General features: G+C 42.7%; 2 protein-coding genes across 2 annotated transcripts; one reads left to right on the forward strand and one right to left on the reverse strand.

The window, feature by feature from the left end:
- Positions 1 to 3392: 3392 nt before the first annotated feature.
- On the reverse strand, positions 3393 to 9008 carry atp5f1d (ATP synthase F1 subunit delta). Its single transcript, XM_028403707.1, has 5 exons — positions 8771 to 9008; positions 7897 to 8050; positions 6443 to 6531; positions 3713 to 3842; positions 3393 to 3525 (listed from the first exon to the last, which is right to left on the reverse strand). The coding sequence occupies exons 1-4, from the start codon at positions 8885 to 8887 to the stop codon at positions 3720 to 3722; spliced, it is 483 nt and encodes a 160-aa protein (XP_028259508.1). The 5' UTR covers positions 8888 to 9008; the 3' UTR covers positions 3393 to 3525; positions 3713 to 3719.
- Positions 9009 to 10756: 1748 nt separating this feature from the next.
- On the forward strand, positions 10757 to 24202 carry cbarpb (CACN subunit beta associated regulatory protein b). The gene is made up of 10 exons (XM_028404865.1): positions 10757 to 10950; positions 11619 to 11691; positions 13224 to 13369; positions 15325 to 15386; positions 16534 to 16696; positions 17075 to 17246; positions 17551 to 17703; positions 18133 to 18370; positions 18870 to 19062; positions 20052 to 24202. The coding sequence occupies exons 2-10, from the start codon at positions 11644 to 11646 to the stop codon at positions 21571 to 21573; spliced, it is 2697 nt and encodes an 898-aa protein (XP_028260666.1). The 5' UTR covers positions 10757 to 10950; positions 11619 to 11643; the 3' UTR covers positions 21574 to 24202.
- Positions 24203 to 25467: the final 1265 nt, after the last annotated feature.

Below are 25467 nucleotides of genomic sequence, written 5' to 3' on the forward strand. Positions count from 1 at the left end.
AAATATCTTCTCTGCACATGATCAAAATTGCATTTTGAAATATTATTTAACATGAGAGCGTGTCTCTCTCTCTCTCTCTCTCTCTCTGTGTGTCTGTAAAACACAGGCAACAAAGTAAGCGCCAAGAACAAACCAGACAAATGTTGTGGCTCATTGCCAGCTGTTTTTCTGGTGATTCATCAAATCAAAACATATAATATACCTTCTTTTAATAAGTCATCCAAAGTGTGGTTTAAAATGTTTTGCAAAGGTATGTGTATGTTGATGTGTTTGTACCGTCACGGCACCTGTTTTAAAATCTGATTACTTTCCCAATGTGTCATCCGTCACGCCCCCGTTTCATGCATAACTCTCTTATTATTCACCTATTACGCAGTTTTATTTTTTTCATAATCGTGCCTGATAAATTAACAGGTCTCCCAAACCTGTCAGCTTCATGAATTATCATTAACATGAGGAGTGAAATGTCAATGGGGGCTGCATGTGAAGTGTGTCCCATGATTTCATGAGGCTAATAAGAGCACCAACATAAAAGAGATGAAGAGGGTTTTGGTTTGAGTATCCACTGAGTGTCTCTCATCTGCATTTCAAGTCTGATGAGGTTAAAGTCACTTTATACCCAGATCCATACAGCCAGTGACTCAGCCAGTGTGTCAAAATGCTCTGAAGGCATGCATACAGGAAAATATCATGCAGCCTTACAGCCAGAGTGTGTCATGCTGAAGTCTCTGCCAGTACATAAAGAAAATCATGTGCCTCAATTCTTTCCACTGGCTTTATGATTCATTTTATTGCCCACTTTACCACTACAGTGACACACACTTGGGCACAAACCCAAAATAGCCCCTGCTGACTTTATGAGGGTGTGCAATCAAATGTAATTGCATTATTTAATTTGATCCTACTTTTGTTATGTGCTACTTTAAGGCTGCTATATTCAGAGGTAGTTCTATTGTCTTTAGAATAGTGGTCAGCAAATGTAATAATCACTGTAATAATCCCGCACAGCAGGACAAAGCGGGTTCAGATAATAGATGGATGGATGGATAGATAGAAAGCCATGCTAGTTGCTATGAAGATAAGCATGGCAGTGCTATGAGGCAGTTGATAAGGGAGGTGTGCACATATGGTACAGCTGAAGTCACTTCCTGTGTCCCAAGTAGGCACATTGGAAGTAATGTAAACATATGTGTATGGAACAAAGAAGATAGGGTTGTTATTTGTTAATGATCTTCAGGCTATGGAGCTAAAAAGACACCATAAGACATACAAGGTGAGCTAACAATTCAGTCATAGAATGAATGGTTGTTCCTCTAAAAGCCACATTCTGTAGACTCCTATGTTAAAATGACCAATTTTACAGCAGAAATAAGCATGTTTACAGCCTGGCACAGAAGCACTGTGGTCTCTATTGATAATTTCCCCTTGCACAATTATGGGTGGGTGTCATCAGAGTGTGAGCAGCTTGCTTTTAGAGCTTCAAAAGCCATTTTCAGAGAACCAATTTGTGATGTCACAGAGGTTCACCCGTCATTATTTACAGTCTACAGTGTAGCTAATGGATGGATGGATTACGTTGTATCTGTTGATGAAGCAAGTCATGTTTAACCTATCAGTACATTGACTGAGCACTACTCCACCATTACATTTTCTGAAGATAAAATCTGACTCTGCCTTAATGTCATTTAACCAATGACATCATCCCAAGTACAATGATTCACACGGGCTGGTCTCTCTTATGCCTCCTAAAGGTGACTCTGCAGCTTTGTGTTACAGTACAAAGATGACACCATGGATTGTCATAGTGTGTATCATGTTATTCTCTGCCCAGTGCATATACCGTGCAATCTTTTAATTACAGTACATGGGAGATAGACACTGACTTATTATCACAGGCCCCATCAGTGCTCAAACTCCACCAAATGGCTGTTGTGTAAGAGCTCTCGCTGGATACCCATCATCCTTTATCAATGTACTGTACAGCACTCCACTGCTTCTATATCACTGTGCAGCACTTCAACCCTCAGGTCAGACAGTCAGTTTTATGAGACATTTACTTCATTAGGCTCTGGGACAGAGGATGAGACAAATGTAAGAACATTTTATATAACATTAAAAAGTATTTCAGTACCACTTTAAACCAAAACTAGACAAACTGCAAACCAAAAGGACTACTTCCTTAAAAACAGCATATTCCAGACAATATGGACAGTTTTAGCACAACTGCAAGTATACAGTGGAAAGCACACAGACATTTTCTGCTTTTTTTACGAGATTGGTGTTACAAATCACAGAGCAGGAAATGCACTGAGCTTGGTTTCAGCATCCTCCCTCATAAATTTGGATTAAAGAAGTGGTGGTTTTGACATAAGCGTTTTATCTCATTTGTCTGAAGTGTTACTCACATGTCTCCAGGCCCTGAGGCTAACTGACGAGTGAGTGTGTGTCAGTGCAGCTGGATAGTGAGGTTTTGATGAAAGAGAAAGATTAGAAAGAAGAACAGAGAGAAGGATGTGTAAGGTGTTGACTTCTATTATTAATGAATCCCTAAGTCTGTCTGCACAGAGTTTAATCAGTAGAAAATAATATTTGAAATTATTTGACAGTTAATATAAAACATGGTGGAAATAATCTAAAGAAGAAGCTTTATTATACTGTTTTAAACATCTGTAGCAGCTCCACCATAGACACCATCAGTCACAAGAGCCTTTCTATGTAAACAGTCACTTCCAGGGTACACTTGTTAAAAGCCCTTGAGAGTTTTGACATTCAAAATAAACCGGTTGTGGTTTCTGCTCTGAAAGCTTCGAGCCGGCACGTGAGCGAGGGCAGCGCCTCCTGGAGCAAGTGCAAGTGAAACCTGTGGTTATGAAACAAGAGAAAGGCCGAGTTTTCCACAGGATGGGCAGTGAAGGACTTTTCCTGGCTTTGTCACAGAAGTCTTAAGTCATAACCAACAACAAGCCCTGCCAACACATTGAAATGAAGTGACGAAGGATTCCACATGTGGGCCTACAAAGATACAGTGACTAAGCTTTCAGATACAATGCCTGTGCGTAGTAACTCAAATGTATTTTTTTAGCTTTGAGGTAATCTGATTCCATTAAAGCAGCATTACAATTAAACTGACAGTTCCTTCCCTGAAACTGTGGTTTGCCGGGAAGCATGATTACATTTTTTTTCTCCTGCTGCAAAATATTACTGACATTTGCTGCCCCCAAGTGGCACTAAATGTCACCACGTAGAAAATGTGCTGCTTTTTTTTTCATCTTCTACAGTATATCATGAGATTAAATGTTAATAATTGTGTGAACCATTTTGAATGTTTTAGCATTTTAAAAAATCCTCATTTTAACAGGATATCTAGAGAAAGAACTACATAGCTCCATCAATGGTAATTCCAAATAAATTTATTTTTAATTTCATCCACTGTACAAAGAAAACATGGAATCTTCTGGACGCTGACATGACTCGGCTGGAAACACAGATGGGCCACTGATTTCCATCAAAGCAACCAAAGATTACCTAGAAGGGAGAATAAATGTTGTGACTCACAGAAAACCTAAGTAGGCGCTAATTTGCTGTCAACATTTCCACTTCCAAACATTATTAACAACTGTGATCAGCCCTTCACCATTATCCTGTTAAATGAAACAACTATCAACAACAACTGTAATAATCAGATCATGGTGCAGCAGCTGAGAGGGCGTACCACAGGTCTACTCCAGAGCCTTGACGATGGCCTCGTTGGCCTCTATGCTGATCTGAACTTCTGCCCTCGCTGCCTCATCAGATGCACCAGCCAACTGGGACTGAGCCTTCTCCAGGTTAGCTTTGGCTGCCTAAAAATAAACATGAGAACAAATTTTAAAAATGACAATGACAGATTCAGTCACCTTTTGAGGAGGAAGCACTTGTTGGTCGGTTTTTCACTTATTGACAATGTGAACTCTAGCATCTAGCAAAACAAATCTCTAACAGCAGATTGCCCTTTTATTCTGAAAAGTCTGCAGAACTCTAATTATCTGAAAAAACCCTTTGAGGAAAAATGGAACGAAAAAGTCAGAATAACAAGGCTAAGCAGAAGCCAATCAAAAGTGAGGAGAAAGACGAACAGAGAAAATCTCCACTGCCTCTTTGCTCTGAAAGCTCCATTTGTCACAGTCGCGATTAGAAACGAGAAATGCCAAACATAGCTGGAAGTTAAAGGTCTCCCAGTAGGGATTTGACACATCTGCTATAACTCAACAGTGACTGACCTTTCTCTCCTTATTAACAGTGTGGGTTCATGTGCATTGTTACTACAGAGTGGAAGACGACGAGGAAGAAATAACTCATTTACTGCTTGAAGTCAACTTGACAGTGATGCCGCCCAAGGTCAAAGGCAGACACCTACACAGTGAGTGCATAATAAAGCAGCCCAACATTAACAAGACTGACATTTAAACAAGGGCTTAACATTCAAGTCCAACTGCAGCCCTGATCAGATGGATACATTATCAGCTGGGAGGTGCTCAGGAGCCGAGCCGGTCAAAATCTGGAAAAACTAATGTAATGAATTCAAATGGTGATCTTTGCTGTCAGAGACCAGAACCCAGGTCAACAATCAGGGACAGACACACACACAACACACAAATTACATCAACATATTAAATATCCATAAAGAGGTAATTAACTGTGTGGACTGACATTCTGTTGGCAACCCTTAAAAAATGGCAACAATATGACCACTGTGTGTAAAAATATGATTATCAAAACACCTAATGTGAATATCAGCTCTGATCCTGGAACAGTTTGTGACAGAGTCTATGTTGTGGGTGTACCTTGGAAAACTGGCTCCAACTATTTGAGCTGATAAAGTGTGACATCAGCCCTGCAGCTGCAGCATGATTTACACAAACCATCATAATAATATTCAAAGAGGAATTTATTTTTGTGCTCGCTCGCCCATCTCCACCTACCATCATCCTTCTCAGAATAAAACTGTTTAAGGACACATCAGCTATTTCTTTTCTTTTCCTCTTTTCAAACTGGAGAAATAAAGGTCAGCCCTTCCTGACTAAACAGTACTTATTACAGACCAAGTAAACTACTGAGAATAGCACTGACAACCATAGCCAGAGAATAAACATACAGTGCATACAGAGATATTGATTAAGCATTTTCATTTGGTAAAATAATATTTGATTAAAGGCTGAGGTCAGACTCATTAAATGCCACAAATATTGATCTACTGCACTGATACCTCATGAAAAAAGTAATATACTGTAAGGGCATAGTTATAGTGAGGGGGATCAATGTGACAATTAGATGGCTGGTCATTAAAGTAAAAGCAGGGTGGGTGAAAGCAATTACAGCATCACCTCCACAATGTAATACAATCCAATCAATAACCTTTGCATTGAACACAGCCTGTCTGTGTGACCTGCTGGAACTGTGACAGGATTTATTTTTGGTTACACCAACCTTTGTTTTTCAGTATTGATTGCTTTAAAGTAGAACAGTTAAATATCAAGCACTGACAGAAAGTGTGCTGATTATCTACATGGTAAACAACTGTCTAATCTAGACCATTCTGATCTGATGGTGACAGATCTGTCTTCCACCAGCCAACAAACAGTAGGCAACCTCTAAATTGAAAATATATTTTATTTTATCAACCCCAAATTGCTGCCGGCCTGCATCATCACTGCTAGAGTGTAACCGAACAAACCTGTGTATGTGCACCACAATAGAGCTGTGGAAGCCAGTTCTCAGAACAAGGTGAAGGCTTTAAACTATCCCACAAGAAGTTCTCTCTTTTGTAGAACTTAAACATTATCTACAAAGTGAAGGCACCAGAACACCAAGAAAATGCAACCCAATTAAGACTGAGGCCTGGAGAGGTCACCTCCACGTAACCAGACTGGGGCGACAGTTCACCTTTGAACACAACAATGAGCCAGAGTAAAAGGCCAAGGCTGACACAGTAGTGGTTTCAGGGCAAGTCTCTTTGACTGGGTCTTTGAACCCCAGGCTTAGATCCTCAGATCCTGACTTGAAGATGGCAGTCAAGACTTATACAATCTGACAAAGCCTTGGAGATCTGTCAGAAGAATGGTTTAAACATTTCAAATCCAGGTGCACAACACTGTTTCTAAATACATTTTACAGAATTTCTCATAAAAACAGTTTGTTATTGTAAATGAATGAAGATTGGTGAGCAAAGGGCGGTGGCAAAAATCAAATCTGAAATGGTGTGTTTGAATTTCAATGCACAAATGTGTGTCAATTCTGTAATTTTCTAAAAAAAACTAATTTAATTTTATATCCCTATGAATGCCTGCAAAGAGAGAGAGAGAGATATTAAAGCTATACTGGCTTAAACTGTGTAGTTAAATGTATGCTCTCTCACAATAGTGTAGGTGCAGTACTAACATAAGGATGCAAACATTATACTCACTGCAACATCCAGCTGGTCCAGAGGAACAGCCTCCTCAGCTAGCAGCTGCACTGAAGAATCAGCGTTGACGGTTACTGACCCACTGCTCACTGTGTGCACACAGTTACGCAGAGTATAATTATACATGCTTAAATATTCTATTAACATTATAATAGAAAGATATCTTACACAAAGCGTTTAACACAGATATGCAGTTTCAGCTTTTCAGAATTATCCTTCATACTACAGATATCTACAGCACAGTAGCATGAGGGTGAGTCTGAACGTTTTTTGTACAAGATGTATTTCCCAGGTATGACTGAATGGCATCTTGTTGGGGACTTAGGACTTTGGACTAATAACCTCAAAGGCTTATGTGGTCATCCTGTCAGGTCATTCTAGGGGTGTGCGATTTGACGATAAATGATCGTGAAGGATTTGAACGTATCGGCGATCTACCAGAACGGAGAGATCGTTTTATCGTCCATAGAGCACGTTCTATTAATTGCAGTTCTATGTTCGCGCAGACGCATGTTTTTTCACTCGTCCAACTCTCAGTGCGCTTAATGTGAACATGACCAACCAATGACAGCCTCCCTGTTAGGAAGCTACGGCTGAAAACGAAAAGAGAACCGAGCAACTGGTCCCTAAAACGAACTCCACCTTTATGTTCGGTGCTGTTTCTGCCGGCAGCACCGGCGCGTCTTCTAAGCCTGTGTGTGCGCGCGACGTGTGTCGCAGTGGAAGGGCCGCGTGTATGAATGTATTATAATGGTACGAGCGCGTACGCGCCCACCTCTCTGAACATTATCAACGTTATATTCAGGTTCACTGCTGTTGTGCCGTCAGCAGCTCTTCTACACCTGTGTGTGTGTGTGTGAAATGCAGACAGAGGCAACAGCTAATGACGTCACCAAAACAATAACGCAGGCATTTGATGAAGAGGCTCCATCTGAGGACTCTAGTAAACGGTGGACAGAGCTGACAGCAGCAGCTCCGTTTGTCCTTAGATATGATTCCCATTAAAGTTTGATCATTTGTTCTAAATCACATTGAACTTTAAGATTTACTTAAGTCTCCATACTGTATTTATTGTTTAACCTTAGGAGGCACACTTCAGTCTGTTTAAATGACTGTTGAATAATACTTTACAGAACTACATTAGTCTTTTTTTTAACCTATTTGAAATAAAACTTAATTTTGTTCTGTAATTGTTATTCAAATTTTAATGTTTATTGAAAACTAATACTGACTGCACGTTATCAGAGTTGTTGTTTGCCTTTAAAATCTACTGACAGTTTTTGAAAAGTGACAGAGTAGGCTACCTGATGTCATTTACACAGAAACATGCAAATTAGTGTCAATGTAAAAACAAATCGTGATAAAATCGAGATCGTGATTTTATCATTAAAGAATCGTGATATAAAATTTTTGCCATATCGCCCACCCCTAGGTCATTCCCTTAACTTTCTTACCAAAGTATTTGACAGTGGAGCCATCGTCACCAAAGACTGTGACAACACCAGGCCGGAGCACCTGCAGGGTGGGTACGTGGGCAGGGAGGATACCGAATGCACCTGTGAGCGTGGGCACGTCAACCTGCTTCACACTGGCTGCATTGAAAAACACCTGGGAGTGAAAACAATTGCAAGACCTTAATTTAATCCAAGGATACTTCCAACACTGAGAAACAGCGACTGTCAAAATGCAGTTTAAAACAACACAGTAACATTTGGACAGGGACTGAGATTTCTCAATCAGTTTATTGACAACCATTATTATTTACGTTTCTAATGATGGTGTAAATGCATCATAGTATTAGACCTGATTTTCCTAAATACTGTTTTGACTTGATAGTAAACTGGACTACTAGAGCACTAAGAACACTACTAAGAACGTCAAGGTTATAGTTTAGCATTTAAACTACAACTGAGGAGGGCAAGGCATAATGTAGAATTAAAAAAAACACATAATTAAAACGTGTAAACTCGTGTTAACGTTGAAGATTTAAAACGCGTTTGGTCTTTGGATATTCATAAATATGAGAATAAATGTTTAAAGCTGCCGTTTCCCAGAAATATTATGCCCGGTCAAAGACAGCGAATGACAGGCTAGCTAACAAAGCTAACCCTGTGCAACACACCACAAACTCCAACCATATTCTATGCTAAATGCGTCCATTAGTTGCAAATGCGTGTAATTCAATGACAGCGAAACCATGCATTAGTATCAGCCTTCTGATGGACTCCAGCGGCAGAATTTACTGCAAACTGTGACGGTGCGTTTCAATGAAAATCTCAGTTAGCCTGCAAGCTAGCTGGGCCTGAGAAGCCTCAGCAGTAACGTTACCTGTGTCGGGGAGGCGAAAGTGAAGGACATTTGCGGGCCACCGGTGGCAGCTTCAGCGTAGGAGCGAGCTTGCCTCAGCACGGGGAGACCCCGACGGAGAAATCTTGCTGCCATCATGTCTGAAAACTGCGACTTTCTTCAAGCACGAGTGAATGACAGAGGTCCCCAAGCCCTTGCGTGAAGGCAGTCAGTGTGCGCTTGGTAGGACAAGGACGTTGGGAGCCTACCCATCAGGCTTTGCGGCAGTGCAGGGGAAGCAGGGTAGCGTAGTTTTTTTTGACGTGAGCTGTAAGTAAAGCTGTGTTTACACGAAGTTTCCGACTATTAAGAAACATTTAAACAGAAGTTTTAGTTCGACATTTTGTAATCATAAAAACACATTTGGAGCTACAAACCCCTTTGACGTTTCTGATGCCTTTAAAATCCTGTAAATATTACTTAAAAAATGTTTATGTAACATTTACACGAAAAACGTACTTGGCTGATTTTCCCCATTTTTATTATTATTATTATTATTATTATTATTATTATTATTATTATTGTTACACGTTTACTGCTATAAGCCCATTTCCCAGCAGATGGCGCCAGAATGCCATGGTATATGCCACAGGGGACCCGCTACCCCGTGTTTTGTTGCATCCCATTTACAAGGCGCCACGCACCCACACAAACACACACGCAGACAAAACCAGCCAGCGGAGTCTGCTCAGTCATTATTTTCCCCTCATCTGCAAGTCACCGCATAATGTAAAACAAATCAATAAAAAAGGAAGATCTCAAAATAGTAACTTGGTTGAAATATTGATTTTTTTTAACTCCCTGACCCCCACGGCTCTGACGCAGCTGTGAACACTAGTGAGCATCGGGATCATTTTAAGAAACCCTTCAATCACTCAGCTTTACCTCACTCCTTACGTCACGTGGTGCGCCTCTGACTGGGTGGTGGGCGTGTCTTAAACAGTGGGGTTTCATTCATAAATACTTTTAGCTTTTAAAGTCCACATTAAAGTGTTCGCGGAAGAGTTTCTTGTCGTCGGCTTTGCCCCTCCGCTCCTGCGTGGACCAGGCTGGTTGAGTAGGTGAGTGCTGCCGCCGCTGCGTGTCTGCCTGCTTTGTGTGTTTGTCCAAGTCGTGAGCTGCCTCCTCTCCTGTGTGCCGCTGCCAGCGAGCTGAACATCATCATGAGCGCCTGTGAAAAATCATTACGGCATATTAACCTAGCTGAATATACAGTAATATGCTTTGTTGTAGTTTTTAATTTTAATTTACTCATGCAATATGAAGCGGGCTCTGCAGCACAAACCCACGGAAGGAAACATCTGCCAGAGCCGATGGGCACTATTTTGTTCCGCTTGAAATATTGTTGTATCGAGCAGCAATAGTTGCTTTCTTGTCAGGCATGGTTTTATAAATAATAATAATAATAAAAGTAATTTATTGATTTTTGCCTTTAAAGCGAGTCGTCATGTATCATTTTTATTGTATGGAGATATAAAAGGAATTGTTGTTGATAAAGGTTACAAAAATAAAAGCAAACAGCACTGTGCGATTTCAACAATGCAGCTGGTGTACGGAAATTTTGTCAAGTGTGACAGGATAAGGCACTGCCGGGACACCCGTGTCTTACCATCTGCTCTGGCAAATAATCAATAGAGCAATCAAGGTTTGCAACACTAAACACAAGTGAGCCATTAAAGTATGAGGATACACACATTTCTGAAGCCAACAACAGAGCAAAGACAGCCAAAGGGCTACCTGTCATTTCCATCTGGTTGAGTTTTTCATTGCACTTTTTTTTTTATTTATTTTAATAAAGATGAATGTTGTAAGAATCTATTAGTAAACTACAGCATGTTTCTTTTATTACTGAAAAAGACCCTTTCTGGCATCAGGTACTTATGTAATGGTGTAATGTAAAGCTTAACCACACAAACAACTGAATTATTAACCAATCATCCTGCTCCGTATGTTTGTTCTCAGCCATGCAGCGCTGCCGTCCTGTTGCTCCAAGGCCACTGGGCCAGCCCTGAGGAGAGAGGGAATCGCTGCTGCTCAGGCTGAGTCGGCTGGGTGGGCTGAGGTGGCTGAGGATGCAGCAAGGGAGCTGAGGAGGAGACTCCTGAGTCTGACACACACACATCCAGAGCTGCTGCTGCTGCTGCGCACTGCCCTCCATCAGGGTAAGACCAGTGAAAGCAGGATGTGGTACAGTACTGCAAAGGAAAGCATTCTGGACACACAGCCTGATGTGTTTTTCACGCTTGGATGGTAGATGCAGGGAATTAGAGAAGCTGGCAGCCAAATAGCTCAGCAGTAGCTTACAGGTTGTGGTGCTGAAGTTGACTGCTGCAGTGACTGGCAGGCAAGCAGAGTGCTGAATGCTGCTGGTGTGTTGCTTCTCCCTTGCTGGGTGAGTAGCTCTATCCAGGGTGTGTGTGCGCGTGTGTGTGTGGGTTTTTGGTGCAGCAGTAGCAGTATTAATGGCTATGATCTGTAAGAGTGAATGCATAGCAGCAGCAGCAGCAGTGGAAGCCAGCTGCTGGAGCCAGTGTTTAGTAGGAGCTGGTGTTTCTCTCTGTTCAGTGTGTGGGAGGTGGACACAGAGTCTTCAGGATGTTATAGAATTACGGGTGATGATTTCTAGGGGAGATGCTAACAAACTCCTTAATGCATGAGAGCAAACACACAACAGTGTTGTATGGCTGTTTTCATTTCATGACATTTATTGTGTTATTCCACATCAGTCTTCACTATAAGGACAGATACAATGCAGTTCATGATTTGATGAACAGCTCCAGTCAACAGTCATTTCCTTTGTGTATATTTGTGTGTGTGTGTTATCTCTCAGGGGGACTCTCTAGTTGGCCTGGACCATGAGCAATGAGTCTACCGTCTGGAACAGCCTACCAGAAAACTCCACTGTAAGTCAGCCTTTCACCACTGGCTTATTCTCAAACTTCCTGTGTGTGTGTGTCTGTGTGTGTTGTGTGCAGCTCACCACCAGAACCATACTGTCCCTCATATTCTCCACTGGCCGATTGACTGGCTAATAGAGAACATCCTGACCTGGACCTGAAATAATTAAATCTCTGATCTAATCTCAGCTTTAATTTCCCCCTGACAGAGAAATTACAGCATGACGTCGGAGTCTGGCGCTCATTAACACTTGCATTCTCTTTTGGAAGAGCGTAGAATAACACTCTAACTTTAAGACCCTCATTCTAATATCAAAAATCTGTTATATTTGTGCAGCCTTGGCTGTAATGTCACTCTGCCGTAGATCAGTCAGTTACCTTCCATGCTTTGTAAAGAAAAAAATTAGTGATATTAAATAAAGATGCATTGTCCAGTGGAGGACAAAAAAAAGTAATAAAGTCCACATCATATAACCTAACGTTGAGTGGCATGCTGTAAAGAGAGACATGTCACATGAACAATAGCTAAAACGAGAGGGGGAACCTGTCAGCAGCGCTGCCGTCATTTCAGCTGTGTGGAGTTATTTTAAGCACAAGGAGGGGAAAAAAGCAGCTAAGTGCGATTTATACACATAAAGACATTAGCGAGAGTGGCAGCAATGCTGGAGACACTTGCTGATTAAACACTGACAGGAGCATCACAAAATGAATGCAACCAGCCAAATACATTGTGATAGTGTAATTCACAATTGTAGTATCAGACATAAAACAAGTGGTGTTGTGGAACAAAGATGTGATATCCAGCTGTTCCTTATTGCTATACAATGAAAGCCTTTTTTGGGGAATTATGCAGCGTACTTCCTTATGTACATAAGTATAATATACTCATGTATGAGATATGAATGTTGGACCTCATCCTAAAGGGATGACTCTTGTGACTATGTCTATGCTCATGTGATCTTTCATTAACTGTGTATGGCTCAGTTATGACTTACTCGTGACTGTCAGATAACAAAGGGTATAAGAAGCGAGCTGCTTCTTCAGAAAAGTGTTGTCAAGGGTATAAGAAGCGAGTGTATGTGACTGCTCCTTGTTGCAAGGATAAAAGCACTGGGGTGATTAGTGACAGTTGGTTTTCCTGCACCAGCCTGGGCTTTACTGTCGTTAACAGCCTTCCAAATGTTCATCCTGATGAAACTAACTGAGTATCATGGTCTGAAGCGGTAAAATGCTCCTTGTGTGTGGTTAATTCACTCAGCTGCAGTCTTCCTCTGAGAGCGTTCTCATAGCTCAGGTACACTGTGGACAGGTTAATAGCCCTGGCATGTATTGATTAATTGCACTGTCACATTTATAGATTGACTTTATGCAGCCCAACCAACCAGTTGGGCTAAATCAATCTCGCACGCTGCATGGTGTTACAGTGAAGGTGCACTGTAAAACAGTCCTTTTGAGCATTTCATATAGCTAAAAGCAGCTGTGTGATATTGCATGTGGTGCTATGTAATTTATCTTTGCTCTTTTGTTCACTTCCGAAGGTCCCACATGAGGCCGAGGAGCAGCAGGATGGCTACGTGCTCCTCCTTGTGATCCTCTCCATCTTCCTGGTAGGAACACTGATCTTCATCTCTGTCTTCCTCATCGTTTGCCGTCGCTGCTGCCGAGGAGGGCAATGCTGTACCAGGTGCGATACCAAAATTCTGTATCAGGTGTAGCATTTATTATAGCAATATTTTGTTAGCTCCTCCCACAAACATTGCACACACAGATGAATGTGTAAAATGTGCAGCAACAGATAAGCTCCAAAAAAAAAACAGACAGACCATCAGTGTGGACGTAATAAAAGCAGCAGCAGCAGCAGCAGCAGCAGTACAATTTAATAACAAGAGCTATGTAATAAATGATAACTTTATAAAACCAGGGATAGTCGCTTTGTGTTGATGCTGTGCCTCAGTGTTATTATGGAACGTGTACTGAGGTTTATTATAATATTTTATTGTTACCTGCTGTCACTGTTGTTTATTCACTTTCAAAGCTCCCACTGTATGATGCAGTCCAACAGCAAGCTCTACATCCTTGAAAATTCTTACAAACTAAATTCAATACCACTCCTACGCAGTTTTCAACATCAAGTGTAGACACAGGTGCGCAGGTGTTGCTTTTAACGTGCAGGCAAACGCACACATCTGCCCCCAGGAGCACCCACATTATGTCGACAGGCTGCAGTTGAGAGACAAACCTGTACTTATATTGAATCTGTATGCATACATAATTGATAAAGCTCATTGCAATTGCAAATGAAGCTAACTACATCCTGCAGAATCGTCCACTTCTTCATTGAGATTCCATTAATGGGCAAAGGGTGAGCCATCAAACGAATGAAAGCATCTTTACAATCAAAGAGAGCTGTTTTGCAGCAGGTGGTAGCATGGAAATGTTACCCTCTAGAGTCATGAATGCATGTTAAAGCAGGTCAGCACAAGTGTTCACTCATTATTACATGTCTGCCCCCCCTCCCCCCACCCCCTGTGGGGCTGTTATGAAAACACAGAGGTGGAAACACACATTCAATATTCATGCTCACTTATTTGTGATTCATCTGTGTTTATTCAGCTTTAAGATGGCTGACCCTCAAGACTCTTTTGTCCCACTCCTACAGCAGCACGCACCACCACATACACTTGAATACACGAGAGCATGGCAACTATATGCAGATAAACACAGAGGACAGAGGCTGAGGCGTGAAAAGGCTGGTGGAGAGCAAAAAAAAAACTAAAGAGAGAATCGGGCAGACTGGTACAAATGATGAGCGTAATGAGATTTTATAGCAGCCATCGGCGGTGATTAATCTTGTGTCTCAACGCAGCGCTGTGTTTGCACGAAAGACTACACACACAATCTCACACCTATACACAGTATAGGGAGGCAGCAGCCACAGAGGAAATGAAAGACAAGGAGAGGCACAGATCTGAGTGGAAGGAGAAATCCCTCAAGTCACTTCACACCCACACATACACACACACACAACTCATAACTCTGCTCAACAAAATCAGAAGGAGAGAAATGACTCGGAAGAGCTTTCTTTTTTCTGCCTCATCAAGTATATCCTGTGCATGGGATTTAAGAGACACTGTGGAGGATCAGCAGCTATTAGCGATGTTGAAACAGAGAAATGAACTAAAAGAGTAACATACACTCCATCCCCTGGACAATATGACCTTTATTGTGTATTTTCTCTGTGCCCTTAAAGATGAGTGCAGTCGTACAATCCAATAAAGCACCATGCTTTATCAGTTCAAGAGGTCCCCTGGCCCTGAAGGTTATCAAGTTACTGGCAATGATTTAAGCCCTCATTGATTATACAGGCAAGCAGGCAAGCAGGCAGGAGGCAGCCATTTAGACAAACAGCATAGTGAACATTCAGTCCTAGTATCTTATCCTCATACCTGTTGTACATTTTTAAATTGGCGTCCTGTAACCATATTTAGACCATCCAGGTGCATCAAAGAGGTTCAACAGGCCCACTGATTGTAAAACATTGCACTGTGCAGCTGCCTGCATCAGCGGGGTCCCTCACATGAAAGACAGGCTTCAGGGGCAATCATGTCACATTGATCTGAATGTTTCTCTGTGCTGCAGGGCCAGTGATGACCCGGAGAAAACCACCACCACCTACATGGAGGAGTCTCAGCCCACCCATGGTAAAAGGAAATGGGAGACAAAGTGTAGCAAGGGAGGGATAGAAGGAACAGATCAAAGGGGTGAGGGAGGGAGGAGCAGGGGAGACAGGAAAGCTCGGAAATGGAGGGATAGCACTGACTGAAGCAGGGGTATTTTTATCACATCAGCACAAATGTGGAATGTCTATTCCATTAACATTTTTTCTGATATCAACCCAATTTGTTAAAGTAGCTATGCCATTCCTGGAACACATTTGGGACCAGTGAATGCACTCTTGTGTCCAGTGAAAATGATTTATTAAAATGCAGCATCAGTTTGGCACCAGACTGCATCTGTAAGCCTTTTTTGTTTATTTTTCCAGTCAGCAGTTTGCCATATTATCATAGTGATGCTCCATCAAGGTGTCTGGACATCAGTCTTCAGTTATGCAGGCAATAAGCTGACTAAGGACAGAAAAGTGTTGTCAAAGTGTTTTTGGTGGCATTTTACACTTTTATTACACAGCTGACAGTTAAACAATGACAGGAAGAGACCTGGAAGAGATGGTACATGACATGCAACGAAAGGTCCTCATGGTGGCCTGAGTCAGGCACATTTGCTCGTGTCTTACACGGACTACATATAAAAACACATTATTTAATTCACCCTCTGGGGACCATGAAGTTTAACAGATTTTTTCAATCCTTTTACTCAAACTCAGAACTTTAACTAACCATTCTTATTGTTCTGATGATTGGATTGGTCTCTTTCTGATTTGGACACAACGGCATGTCTTGAAGTAAGGACAGATGTATCGTTGTGTGGTATTATGAGCTGTTTTACAAGGGAACAACTTCACAGTGATCTAAGAGTAAAAAAGTACTTCCTCTTGGGAACATGAATGTCTGTATAAAATCCATTTATGGATACTTTCCTACAGCCAAGATCCTCAAAGCCAGTGGGATTCCTCCTTGGGGAAACATGAATGTCATGAATGACAGATCAACATGTTCAGAACCATGCCGCCTGCTGATAATGATAAAAATTCACTCATTTACTTTAAATAACTCACCATTAGCTATAAAGTGCTCATCGATCGTCTTTTGTTCTCTCATTTCCCGTCTCTTGCTCATCTGTCTACCTAATTATCTGTCTCTTCTGTCTTTTTTCCCTTGTATTTGTGAATAGAAATCACCATCAGGGTGGATGAGTCAGACTGCCTGTCCATGGCCAGCTCTCACGACCAAGAGACTGAGCGTTTCCTCTCCACCGGCCCCACGGGCCGTCGTGTCTCCTTCAATGAGGCTGCACTCCTCGATCATGGCAAGAAGGCCCAGGAGAAAGGCCGCAGGTCAGAAAGGCAGCGGCACATGTTTGCAAATGTTTTGTACTTCATTTCATTAGAGCCCCTGGTTACTTTTGTCAGACATTAAAGGATGCGCACATATTACTGTGTCCAGCTCACTGTTACTGTAGTCAAGAAAGCAGTCAGAATACATTATGTACTGTAGACATAAAGAGCTCTCACCCCTTTTCAATATTTCATTGCCCTACTTTTCTCTTAAAGCTCTTGAGGTTGATATGCAAATTTCTCACAAAGAATAACCCCGAATCCAGTGTAGCGGTCGGGGTAAAGTCAGTCTTTGTCTCCTGTGCAAAGATCATGTGTGTGTAGTTTATCTTGCAGACATTTGCAGCTTTTATATTAACCCCATGTTGTCCACCTCAGGTACACTCTGACAGAGGGTGATTTCCACCACCTGAAGAACGCCCGACTCACTCACCTCCACATACCTCCCCCAGCCCTCAAGATAGTCACCATACACGAATGCGACTCGGCCGAAAATACTATCACCATGACGACGCGCCCGGTTGCTAAGTCAGCACTTTCCATCTTCCAGGTGACAGTCTTGAGCTACTACTAAGAGATGTATCATTAATCTTGACCTGAGTCAATTAGTTCATCACTCAGGTCAGGCCGAGGAAATGTATCAACCTAATGTACCCAAACAGGAGAGTCAGAGACCTCTCTGCCTGCATTGATTTCCCATTTAGGTGAGGCTGTTTAATCTCTAGTGATGGGTGACAGCCTGAGAGTGATTCTGGACATAATATTCACTCATACATCTGACTCTTTGGATAACTGTCAGCAACGGATTTAAAATTTAACCAGTTTTATGTGTGTGTGTGTGTTCTGCCCTCCAGCCGATGCTGTGTCCCCTCCCACAAACAGCGTTGACCAGCCTGAGTGTCAACCCCAGCTGTGCCCTCCCTGGAGATGCACTTAACTCTGTGGTGGACACCAGCTTTTGTGAGAACTCTGTTGCCCTCAGCACCAAGGAACCAAGCTCGAGCTCTGTGAGTCAATACATTGGAAAATAATACAGCTTTTTACACCCACTGATAACTGTTTGGCATGCCACACGGTGAGGTTCTTATTAAACACCCGAGTGGGAATACCTGAGAATGCATACAAATTACCTTTAAGGATTAAAACTAAACAAGATGTGAGTGTAGAATCTAAGTCAGCATTAAGTTTACAGGGTTAATCATTTGTAGAGTGATACATTTTCTCGTGTCAGTCAGTCTTTACACCCACCAGCCAGTCAATTAATGAGTCATCCAGAGGGTCACAGAGCCTGAGGGAGGACCAACAAGCACGATGGCTGATGGGTAAACATGGAAGTCTGTGTGGAACATCACTGTCAGACAGGATTATACACAGACTACTTCTTTTGGCAGGTTTTCTTTTTCTGACCACGTTTGTCTCTCTGTCTTTCTGCTCAGAGTGAGATGATGGGAGCTGGGCCCCGGGGCAGAGGCAGCAGTGTCAGTGTTGGGGAAGGAGCTGCACTGGGGAGTAGTGCCTCTCCTGGTGGCGGCGGTGCAGGGAGCCAGAGGCCTGTGCTGCAGTTTCTCACAAAGCTGCGGCGCCATGCTAGTCTGGAAGGGGCCAGTCCCTACTTCAAAATCAAGAAATGGAAGCTGGACAGCAGCCAGAGAGCCTCGAGCTTGGACACCAGAGGTATAGTAATGGCTCCTTGATGGTGTGTATTTTTTTTTTTTAGAAACATGTGTGATGCAGCAACAGAGGGCAGGAATTTATTGTCATTAAACCACTGTTGTCTTCCTCTAGATGTATTTTTCATGTTTGCTGTTTTTGCCAATGTTCTCTCATGGTAAACAGAGTTAGTTAAGCAGGGGGGCTACAGCAACCAACTGTGAGCTGCCTTTTCACTGAGCTGGATATATGCATGCAAGCATACGCGACAGATGGCCCAGTGACGTAAAGTTTGGACGTTCCAAATCAATTTGAGCCCCTGAGTGAATCCTCCCTACTGATCCCCTTTATCTTATACTTCTCTCTCCTCTTCCCCACGTCCCTTTTGTACCAAGGGGCCTTAAAAAATACCACAAAATCCACCTCAACAGCTGATGGAAGCTTTCTGCTGAATTAAGTCTAACATCTACTCCTGCTGTCACACAACTCGTATAACTCTCTCATCCCGTTTGCTGTGAGCCAGGCTCTCCAAAGAAGAGACAGTTCCAGCGCCAACGAGCCGCCAGCGAGAGCATGGACCAAGATGACAACGACGCACACCACATAGACCTCATCCAGTACATCGCCCGCACCCAGGATGTCGCCTACTGCCCAAGCCGGCCCACCACACGCCTCCTGTCACCTCCATCCACACCACCACCCCCCTCCCTCGGCAGGTATCTTTAATTCCCTTGCCATTCATCCCGTCCACTGCTTTGCTTCCCTGCACTCATTTTTGAACTGCAGCTAGAATACCTGTGCTAACGACTGACAGAAGGCTACAGCTCTACATCCTAATTCTTACCCACTCTGCCTCAATTTTAAAAGTGTGCTATTATAGCCTGGACAGTTCAATATGAAAGGTCGTCAAAAACTAAATTGAATCGTAAGCCTCTGAAAAAATTAGGAAATGATGTGTGGTGATGGTCCATTTGTTATTTTTATGACACTTAATCAGATTACAGTTGTAAAACACACAATCCTTGGTGACTGTAAATACTGTGGTGTATGTAATGAGATCCCTGTAAACAAGAGGCCTTTCAAAACCAATTTCATGATTTTAATCCAGATGCAGGGGGATTCCCAGAGTGCACTTTTTACCCCCAGAGTGGAGTGTAGAATTAGGACACGGGGTTTATATCTGGCATTAAAAACCATTCCATCGCTGACATGGTCTGATAATGTCATGATGTGCTCAATAGTGCAGGGGTCACTATGACGTTGAGGTTTATAAGGATGCAGGTTTCCCCTCTCTCCCTGAGTACATTCTTTTATAATTGTGTATTTTCAATATTAAATTAAACAAACCAGTATTTCCTGTGTACACTTGCTGATATTTGTTGGTAAAAACAAAATCAACTTCTGAGAAGCTGCCAAGAAATATGATGCAGTGTATTTGCTTAATTTATGTTATGTATTCTTTAAATTTGCTGTCCCATTTAAAAACAGTATTTCCTGAGCTCACATGATTTTAACCTTTTGACCGAGTTCAGTTAAAGGACATGCAACAGCAGCCATCTGCAAGTCATAAAAATCATTGTGTGCCCTGTGAACACAGTTGTGTCTCAGATGACAGGGGTTACTCTGTTCTGTCACTGACACTTGTGTTGCTTGTCTGCTTGTTTCTCCCTTTTCTTTTTTCTCCCTCCTTGTGTGCACACTACAGGGTAGAGGTAGAAGTGATGGTGGAGCCCAGCTGCAGCCATGGAGGACCAGGGGTGATTGGCTTAACCCCTGATCCCTTAGAAGAAGCACTCTCCGTTGCAACAAGGGAAGGCGCCACCCCTTTGGAACCACTTGATCCCCAGGATCCCCAGTCACTTTACAGAGACATCTGGACACTACGTGCAACACTGGAACAGTACGCCGCCTCTGACCAGAGCAGCAACAATGACAGGAACTCGGTCTGCAGTGATGCTGACAGTGTATGTTCTCTGGGCGGGCGCACAGAATCAGAAAGAGGAGGACTACCCAGCTACCCATCCCAAGATTTAGGGGATGAGGCAGAGGGTGGAGAGGATGACAAGGTCTTCTTTGGTTGTATGGATGAGAGGTTGGGGGTGAAGGAGTCAAAAAGAAGAAAGCAGGGAAGCACAGATTCAGAACGAGGGGGTAGCGATGGAGAAACAGGGACCCGTAAATTGCTGCAGATGGACAGTGGCTATGCGTCGATAGAGGCTCCATCTCGAGGTCCTGAAGACCTGCGGCTGTTTGGGAGCAGCAGCAACAGTGGCAGTCCTAAAGACAGAACCGCCCACGAGAAAAGGCATCATTTCACAAATGCAGGGCGAAGTGGCACCATTGGGGAGAGTTTTGAGTCTCATCTATTTGAGGAGGAACCTGAAGATGAGCTGTTGTTGGGTGTCAGTGGAGGAGTTTCCCTTGAAACAGGTGCTGGTTCCCGGAGCTGGTTTCCATACGGTCAGATGCTCACACCTCGAGAGGCAGTGCAGCCTCCTCCTCCACCACTGACCCTGCACCGGCGAGACTACAGCATAGACGAGAAGACGGATGCGCTCTTTCACGAGTTTCTCCGCCATGACCCTCAGTTTGACCAGCAGGAGTCGCCACTAAGAAAACACCGGTCGCGAATCCACCTCCGTAAGCAGTGGCAACGCCACAAGCAGTGGAGCGACCCTGGTGTTAGACACTTTCATTCGTCGTTTGAGAGACAGCGAACCCCGCTACGGAGGGGTGACAGTGTAAACTACCCCCTGGACACAAGCTACCACAGCACGCTGCCCCGCATTGTCAGTGCTCCCGATGAGGAGACCAGTGACGGCACCGGCAGCACTCCTGACACTCCAAAGGTAGAGCCCACTAGTACTGAGACCGGAGGAAAGGACAAGGAGCAAAGTGATGCTCTGAAACACACTGAGGAGCGTACCTCCTCTTCTCCTCCACCTCCTCATCCCTCAGAAAAAGGAGGCCTGCCAGAGCACACTGACCCTCAGGAGGAGAGCAAACAGTCTGGACTCCCTCCTGAACCCCCAGATGAGCACTCTTCCCCTCAGCTACCTGACTCCTCAGGCTACGGCCCCCAAACCATTACAGCAGAGCTCACAGACAAACTGACTGCTAACCTGGATGAGAGGCTGTACATGGGCCTTCGCAGAACCAAGGACACGGCCACTGAGTGTTTGACAGTGACGGCCACACATGCTTCTCCAGACCACAGCCCAGTGTAGCAGGGCTCCAAGTCGTCCTCTTCCTCAACCTCACTCCCACTGTTCTTTCTGTTGGGCTTGTCTCTCTCTGTACAGCTTGAATGGTGTGATCCAGACCCATAAAGAAATCCTGTGCTTTCAATCCATCCACAACTTAGCACTTATTTTCAGATGTTCTTAGATGCAGTTGATCCACCTGACCCGCATCCTGTATAAGTGTTACAAGCATTACAAAGGTGTTCGGTGTCACCATGTTCACCAATGAAGAAAACTCTAAATAATAGATGAAGAGCTAACATATCAACATTCATATGTTTTTTAATAATTGCTTCCTCATTAATTGTTTCTGTGTCTGTAGTCTATTTAAGTCTGCTGTCTTTGCTCTCCAGTAAGTTAAGTAACACTGATCCACTGTGAAACCAGGTGCTATTAGACAAGAAGCTACTGAACTGGACACAACAGTTACCTACCAGACCTGTGATCAGGATGAGTAGTTTTAACTAAAATTGTCTAAAAAATAAAGCTGAATGAGGCATAATTCATTTTCCATAATGGCCTCTTCCAGGACAATCCATATCTTCTATTTCCTTTTAAAGGTATATGGAAAAGGCTTCTCACGTACAATTATTCAAACTAGTTCAGTGGTATCCAGTCTGTGGGTTGGGCTCCATCAAATGGTCCCAAGTAAAATTTTGAGAGTCACTGATGGCTGTTTTGTGGCAATGTTTGTCATATTTTGATGGAAAATGCTTCTCAGCTTTGTGAGATTTTTTTAATAGTTTTGTTTATTGAGTAGTAATATATTTTTGTACGTCTGCATTGCTTATATGACAATGAAAACTGACAGCGTGGCGAGTTTGAAGAGGACAGGTCCTGCACCGGCAGACAGGCTCCAGCACTCTGTCAGCATAACTCTTTATCAGAACAGAAATGTCCAAAGTCCAAAGGCTAGGACGTCTCTGTGCATCACTGAAATGGACGTGTCTGCCCCACCTGGGCAGGGTTTTACAGCCATGATGTGGGGCAGTTGCACTCAAAGACACAATGGCTGCCCTCGCAGACATTTAACATTTATTGAATCTATAAGAAAGGCATGTTTTCTCGTGCATGGGGGCTCAAAAATCAGGTTTCATATGTCAGCTTTGGTTTTCCCTGAAACTGCAGTAGATGACTCTGTTAGAGACTTTAAAAAACATCAGAACAAAGGCCATATTTGTATTTAGGTCCACTTTTTATTGTTTCACTTCCTCTTCATGACTAAAACTAACCAGAGCTGCCACTCATATAAAACCACATCATAAGATTATGTCCCGTGGGTGTGGAATGCCAGTAATGGCCAGAATCATGTTAATAATCTGCTGCCTCAGCAGCAGCATGTTGATCGTAACTCAGTTTTACTCATGACATCTTTTTCTCAGAGAGGTTGTTAAGGCTGTCCCCGTCCCTCTCATGTACAGTGTGGGGACTGCTGCAAGGGATGGTGTTGAATATTAATCATTAGAAGAGAAGGGAATTCCTCCTCCTTGTCTCCCTCTTCCTCATCCTTTATGGATGTTGCCATGCAGTAAATAGAACGAAGAGGATTGAAATATCAGAGGAACAAACTGAATCCTCCTCTCTTTGTTTGGGACTGCAGTGATGCTCCATTACAGTCTGCCCAGATTAGATCTCTCTCCTGTGTGTGTGGGTGTGTGAGACAGAGAGAGACACAGAGAGAGACAGGAGTCTCCTCTTGTAGATAAGTGGACTCTGAGACAGAAGCTGTGATCCTCATTAGGAGAACAATGACTGAGATGAAAGGGAGGTGAACTCAAATAAAGAGTCGAGAGGTTTCTTTACTGCTCTCCCTTTTCTTTCAAACACACCATTATGACACAATAAAGAAACACACACACACATGGCATTCTTTTTATGATTATGCTAATCAGCAAAATAAAAAAGAAATAAAAATAAGCAATCCTCCTCCTGAATGTGACGGAAGTGACACCTCTTTGATGATAATAATTAGCAGCATCAGCAAATTTTGACAATTCTGTTGAAAGAGGAAGACTGGGAAGCTGCATTTCTACCACATAAAAAGCCAAAAATGTCTCGGAGCTGAGTCAGTCAGACACGACGACAGCACAGCAGTCACAAAAAAAATGGCCATAACAACTGTACAAAGTATTAAAGTTTGCTGTGTGTAAAAGCACAATGTCACAAGAGCTAGACTAAATCGATGTCCTTAGGTTTAGACGGATACTGTGTAGCTGGGGACGCTGTGGTTCAAATGGTATTTGTATACTAACCAGTAGCCTGTCAAATGCAATGATGCATAACCATGTGTAGGTCTGCATGAGTTAACATTTTAGTACAAACCTTCATGTTTTCTCAGACGTATGGTACAAACTGATCCTGAGTCCATAGTTACTGCTCATCTGTTAAAGGCAGAAGTCAAAGCGTTGGTATGACTAGAGATTTTGTATTTTAATGGAATCCACTAAGAGTCATGCTAGGACACTGTAACTGATGAGATTTTGTGAGATACATCTCTTTGAAAGTAGAAGTATTTATGTATTACTTGCTTGTTAGTAAACTGCTTCATTTAAAAAAAAAAAGATAAGCTTTCTTAATAACTTTGCTTTTGGTGATCCAAATCCATTGAGCCTTGAGGGACCAAATCATTTAAAAAGGTGTTATTTTAGGGCTGTTTTCCTATCTGTGAATAAATGAATGAAGCAAAAGTGGTTGTAATGTGCCTTATTTCAAGGGACTGGTTGTTAATCAAGGCGTGGGAATGGATCGCAGATACGGTTCCCTCTCATGAATCTCATTTCATTTTTTTTCTCTCTTGCTCAGGCTCATATTGATTTCCTGCCTCTCCTTATCACTTCCTCCAAATTAATTGGAGAGAAAAGCCAAATCCGGTGGGTGATCTACAAAGGGAACTTCTCAAATGTCTGCTCTACATTAACTGGCAGGCTGTGGGACACACAGTCATACTGTGACAGTGCTTTACTCTGCTGGATGCTGGTTTCTGAAGACAAAAGCATATCACATCATTCAGGTAATGTGCATGTGTTTGGAGGCGTGGCTTCGGGGTGAGCTCCGAGAGAAAGGGGCGTGTGCTTACTTTCGAAATCTGGCTGACTCTCACTGAGTTTTTAAAATCTCCTACCCTACCTTTAATAGGTCCTCACAGGATGCTGGTAACTCTCACCCATTCCATTCACACAGCCCGATCATTGTGGTGTTTTTCCCATTCACACAGCATTTTTGTGTGTTTTTTATTTTCTCTGTTATGCCTATAAGCTGACATCAGAGGTAGAAAAAGATCCAGATGGACCACTATATGAATAGTCAAATGAGCACAACAGCATGCCTGGGATTACGGTGAGTCTCATGTGACATCATTTTGCTTATAGCAGTTGTAGCCACACACTCTTCTATCATCAACTTAGCAGGATTCTGCATCTAATATTTTTATTATAGCATTACAGTATTTTTATTTTGATATTTCTACACAACAGCAAACTGAACAGGACAGAAAGTGTTGGAAATAGAATGATCCAGATGAATGCAAAACCTTGTTACTGATGCACAGGGACAGGCTTGTCACAATGCCTTATAATACTGTGGATTGCTTCCAACCTACCAATCAAAAGCATATATCAGATTCAAGGTGAAGCAAACTGCAGAGTGTTGCTGGCCAAGCTTGAAGAGAATTCAGGGAGGAGTGTGTGCAGACCGCTGCCTCTGATGCACTGAGGAAAGTTTTCTTCATTTTAAGAGACGGAACGAGGTGTATATGCAGATATATAATCTTATTATTATTAGTGCTGCTGTGACAAACAGCAAAACAACAAAATCAGTGAAGAAGGCAAAGCTAAAGAAAAAGCTGGTATCAAAATTAACTGAGACTGACTTGTCTGTGTT

Source organism: Parambassis ranga, chromosome 4 (assembly GCF_900634625.1).
Source record: "Parambassis ranga chromosome 4, fParRan2.1, whole genome shotgun sequence".
NCBI classification, from domain to species: domain Eukaryota; kingdom Metazoa; phylum Chordata; class Actinopteri; family Ambassidae; genus Parambassis; species Parambassis ranga.

What these genes read in the sequence shown, in the direction of transcription:
- cbarpb (XM_028404865.1), top strand. Translation starts at nt 11,644, where the DNA reads ATGAGCAATGAGTCTACCGTCTGGAACAGCCTACCAGAAAACTCCACT. An exon ending in GGAGGGCAATGCTGTACCAG is followed by an intron (nt 13,370 to 15,324) that starts GTGCGATACCAA and finishes TCTGTGCTGCAG; the next exon opens with GGCCAGTGATGACCCGGAGA. An exon ending in GCCCAGGAGAAAGGCCGCAG is followed by an intron (nt 16,697 to 17,074) that starts GTCAGAAAGGCA and finishes TGTCCACCTCAG; the next exon opens with GTACACTCTGACAGAGGGTG.
- atp5f1d (XM_028403707.1), bottom strand. Translation starts at nt 8,887, where the DNA reads ATGATGGCAGCAAGATTTCTCCGTCGGGGTCTCCCCGTGCTGAGGCAA. An exon ending in CTTTCGCCTCCCCGACACAG is followed by an intron (nt 8,051 to 8,770) that starts GTAACGTTACTG and finishes TTTCACTCCCAG; the next exon opens with GTGTTTTTCAATGCAGCCAG. An exon ending in CTCCACTGTCAAATACTTTG is followed by an intron (nt 6,532 to 7,896) that starts GTAAGAAAGTTA and finishes GTGTGCACACAG; the next exon opens with TGAGCAGTGGGTCAGTAACC.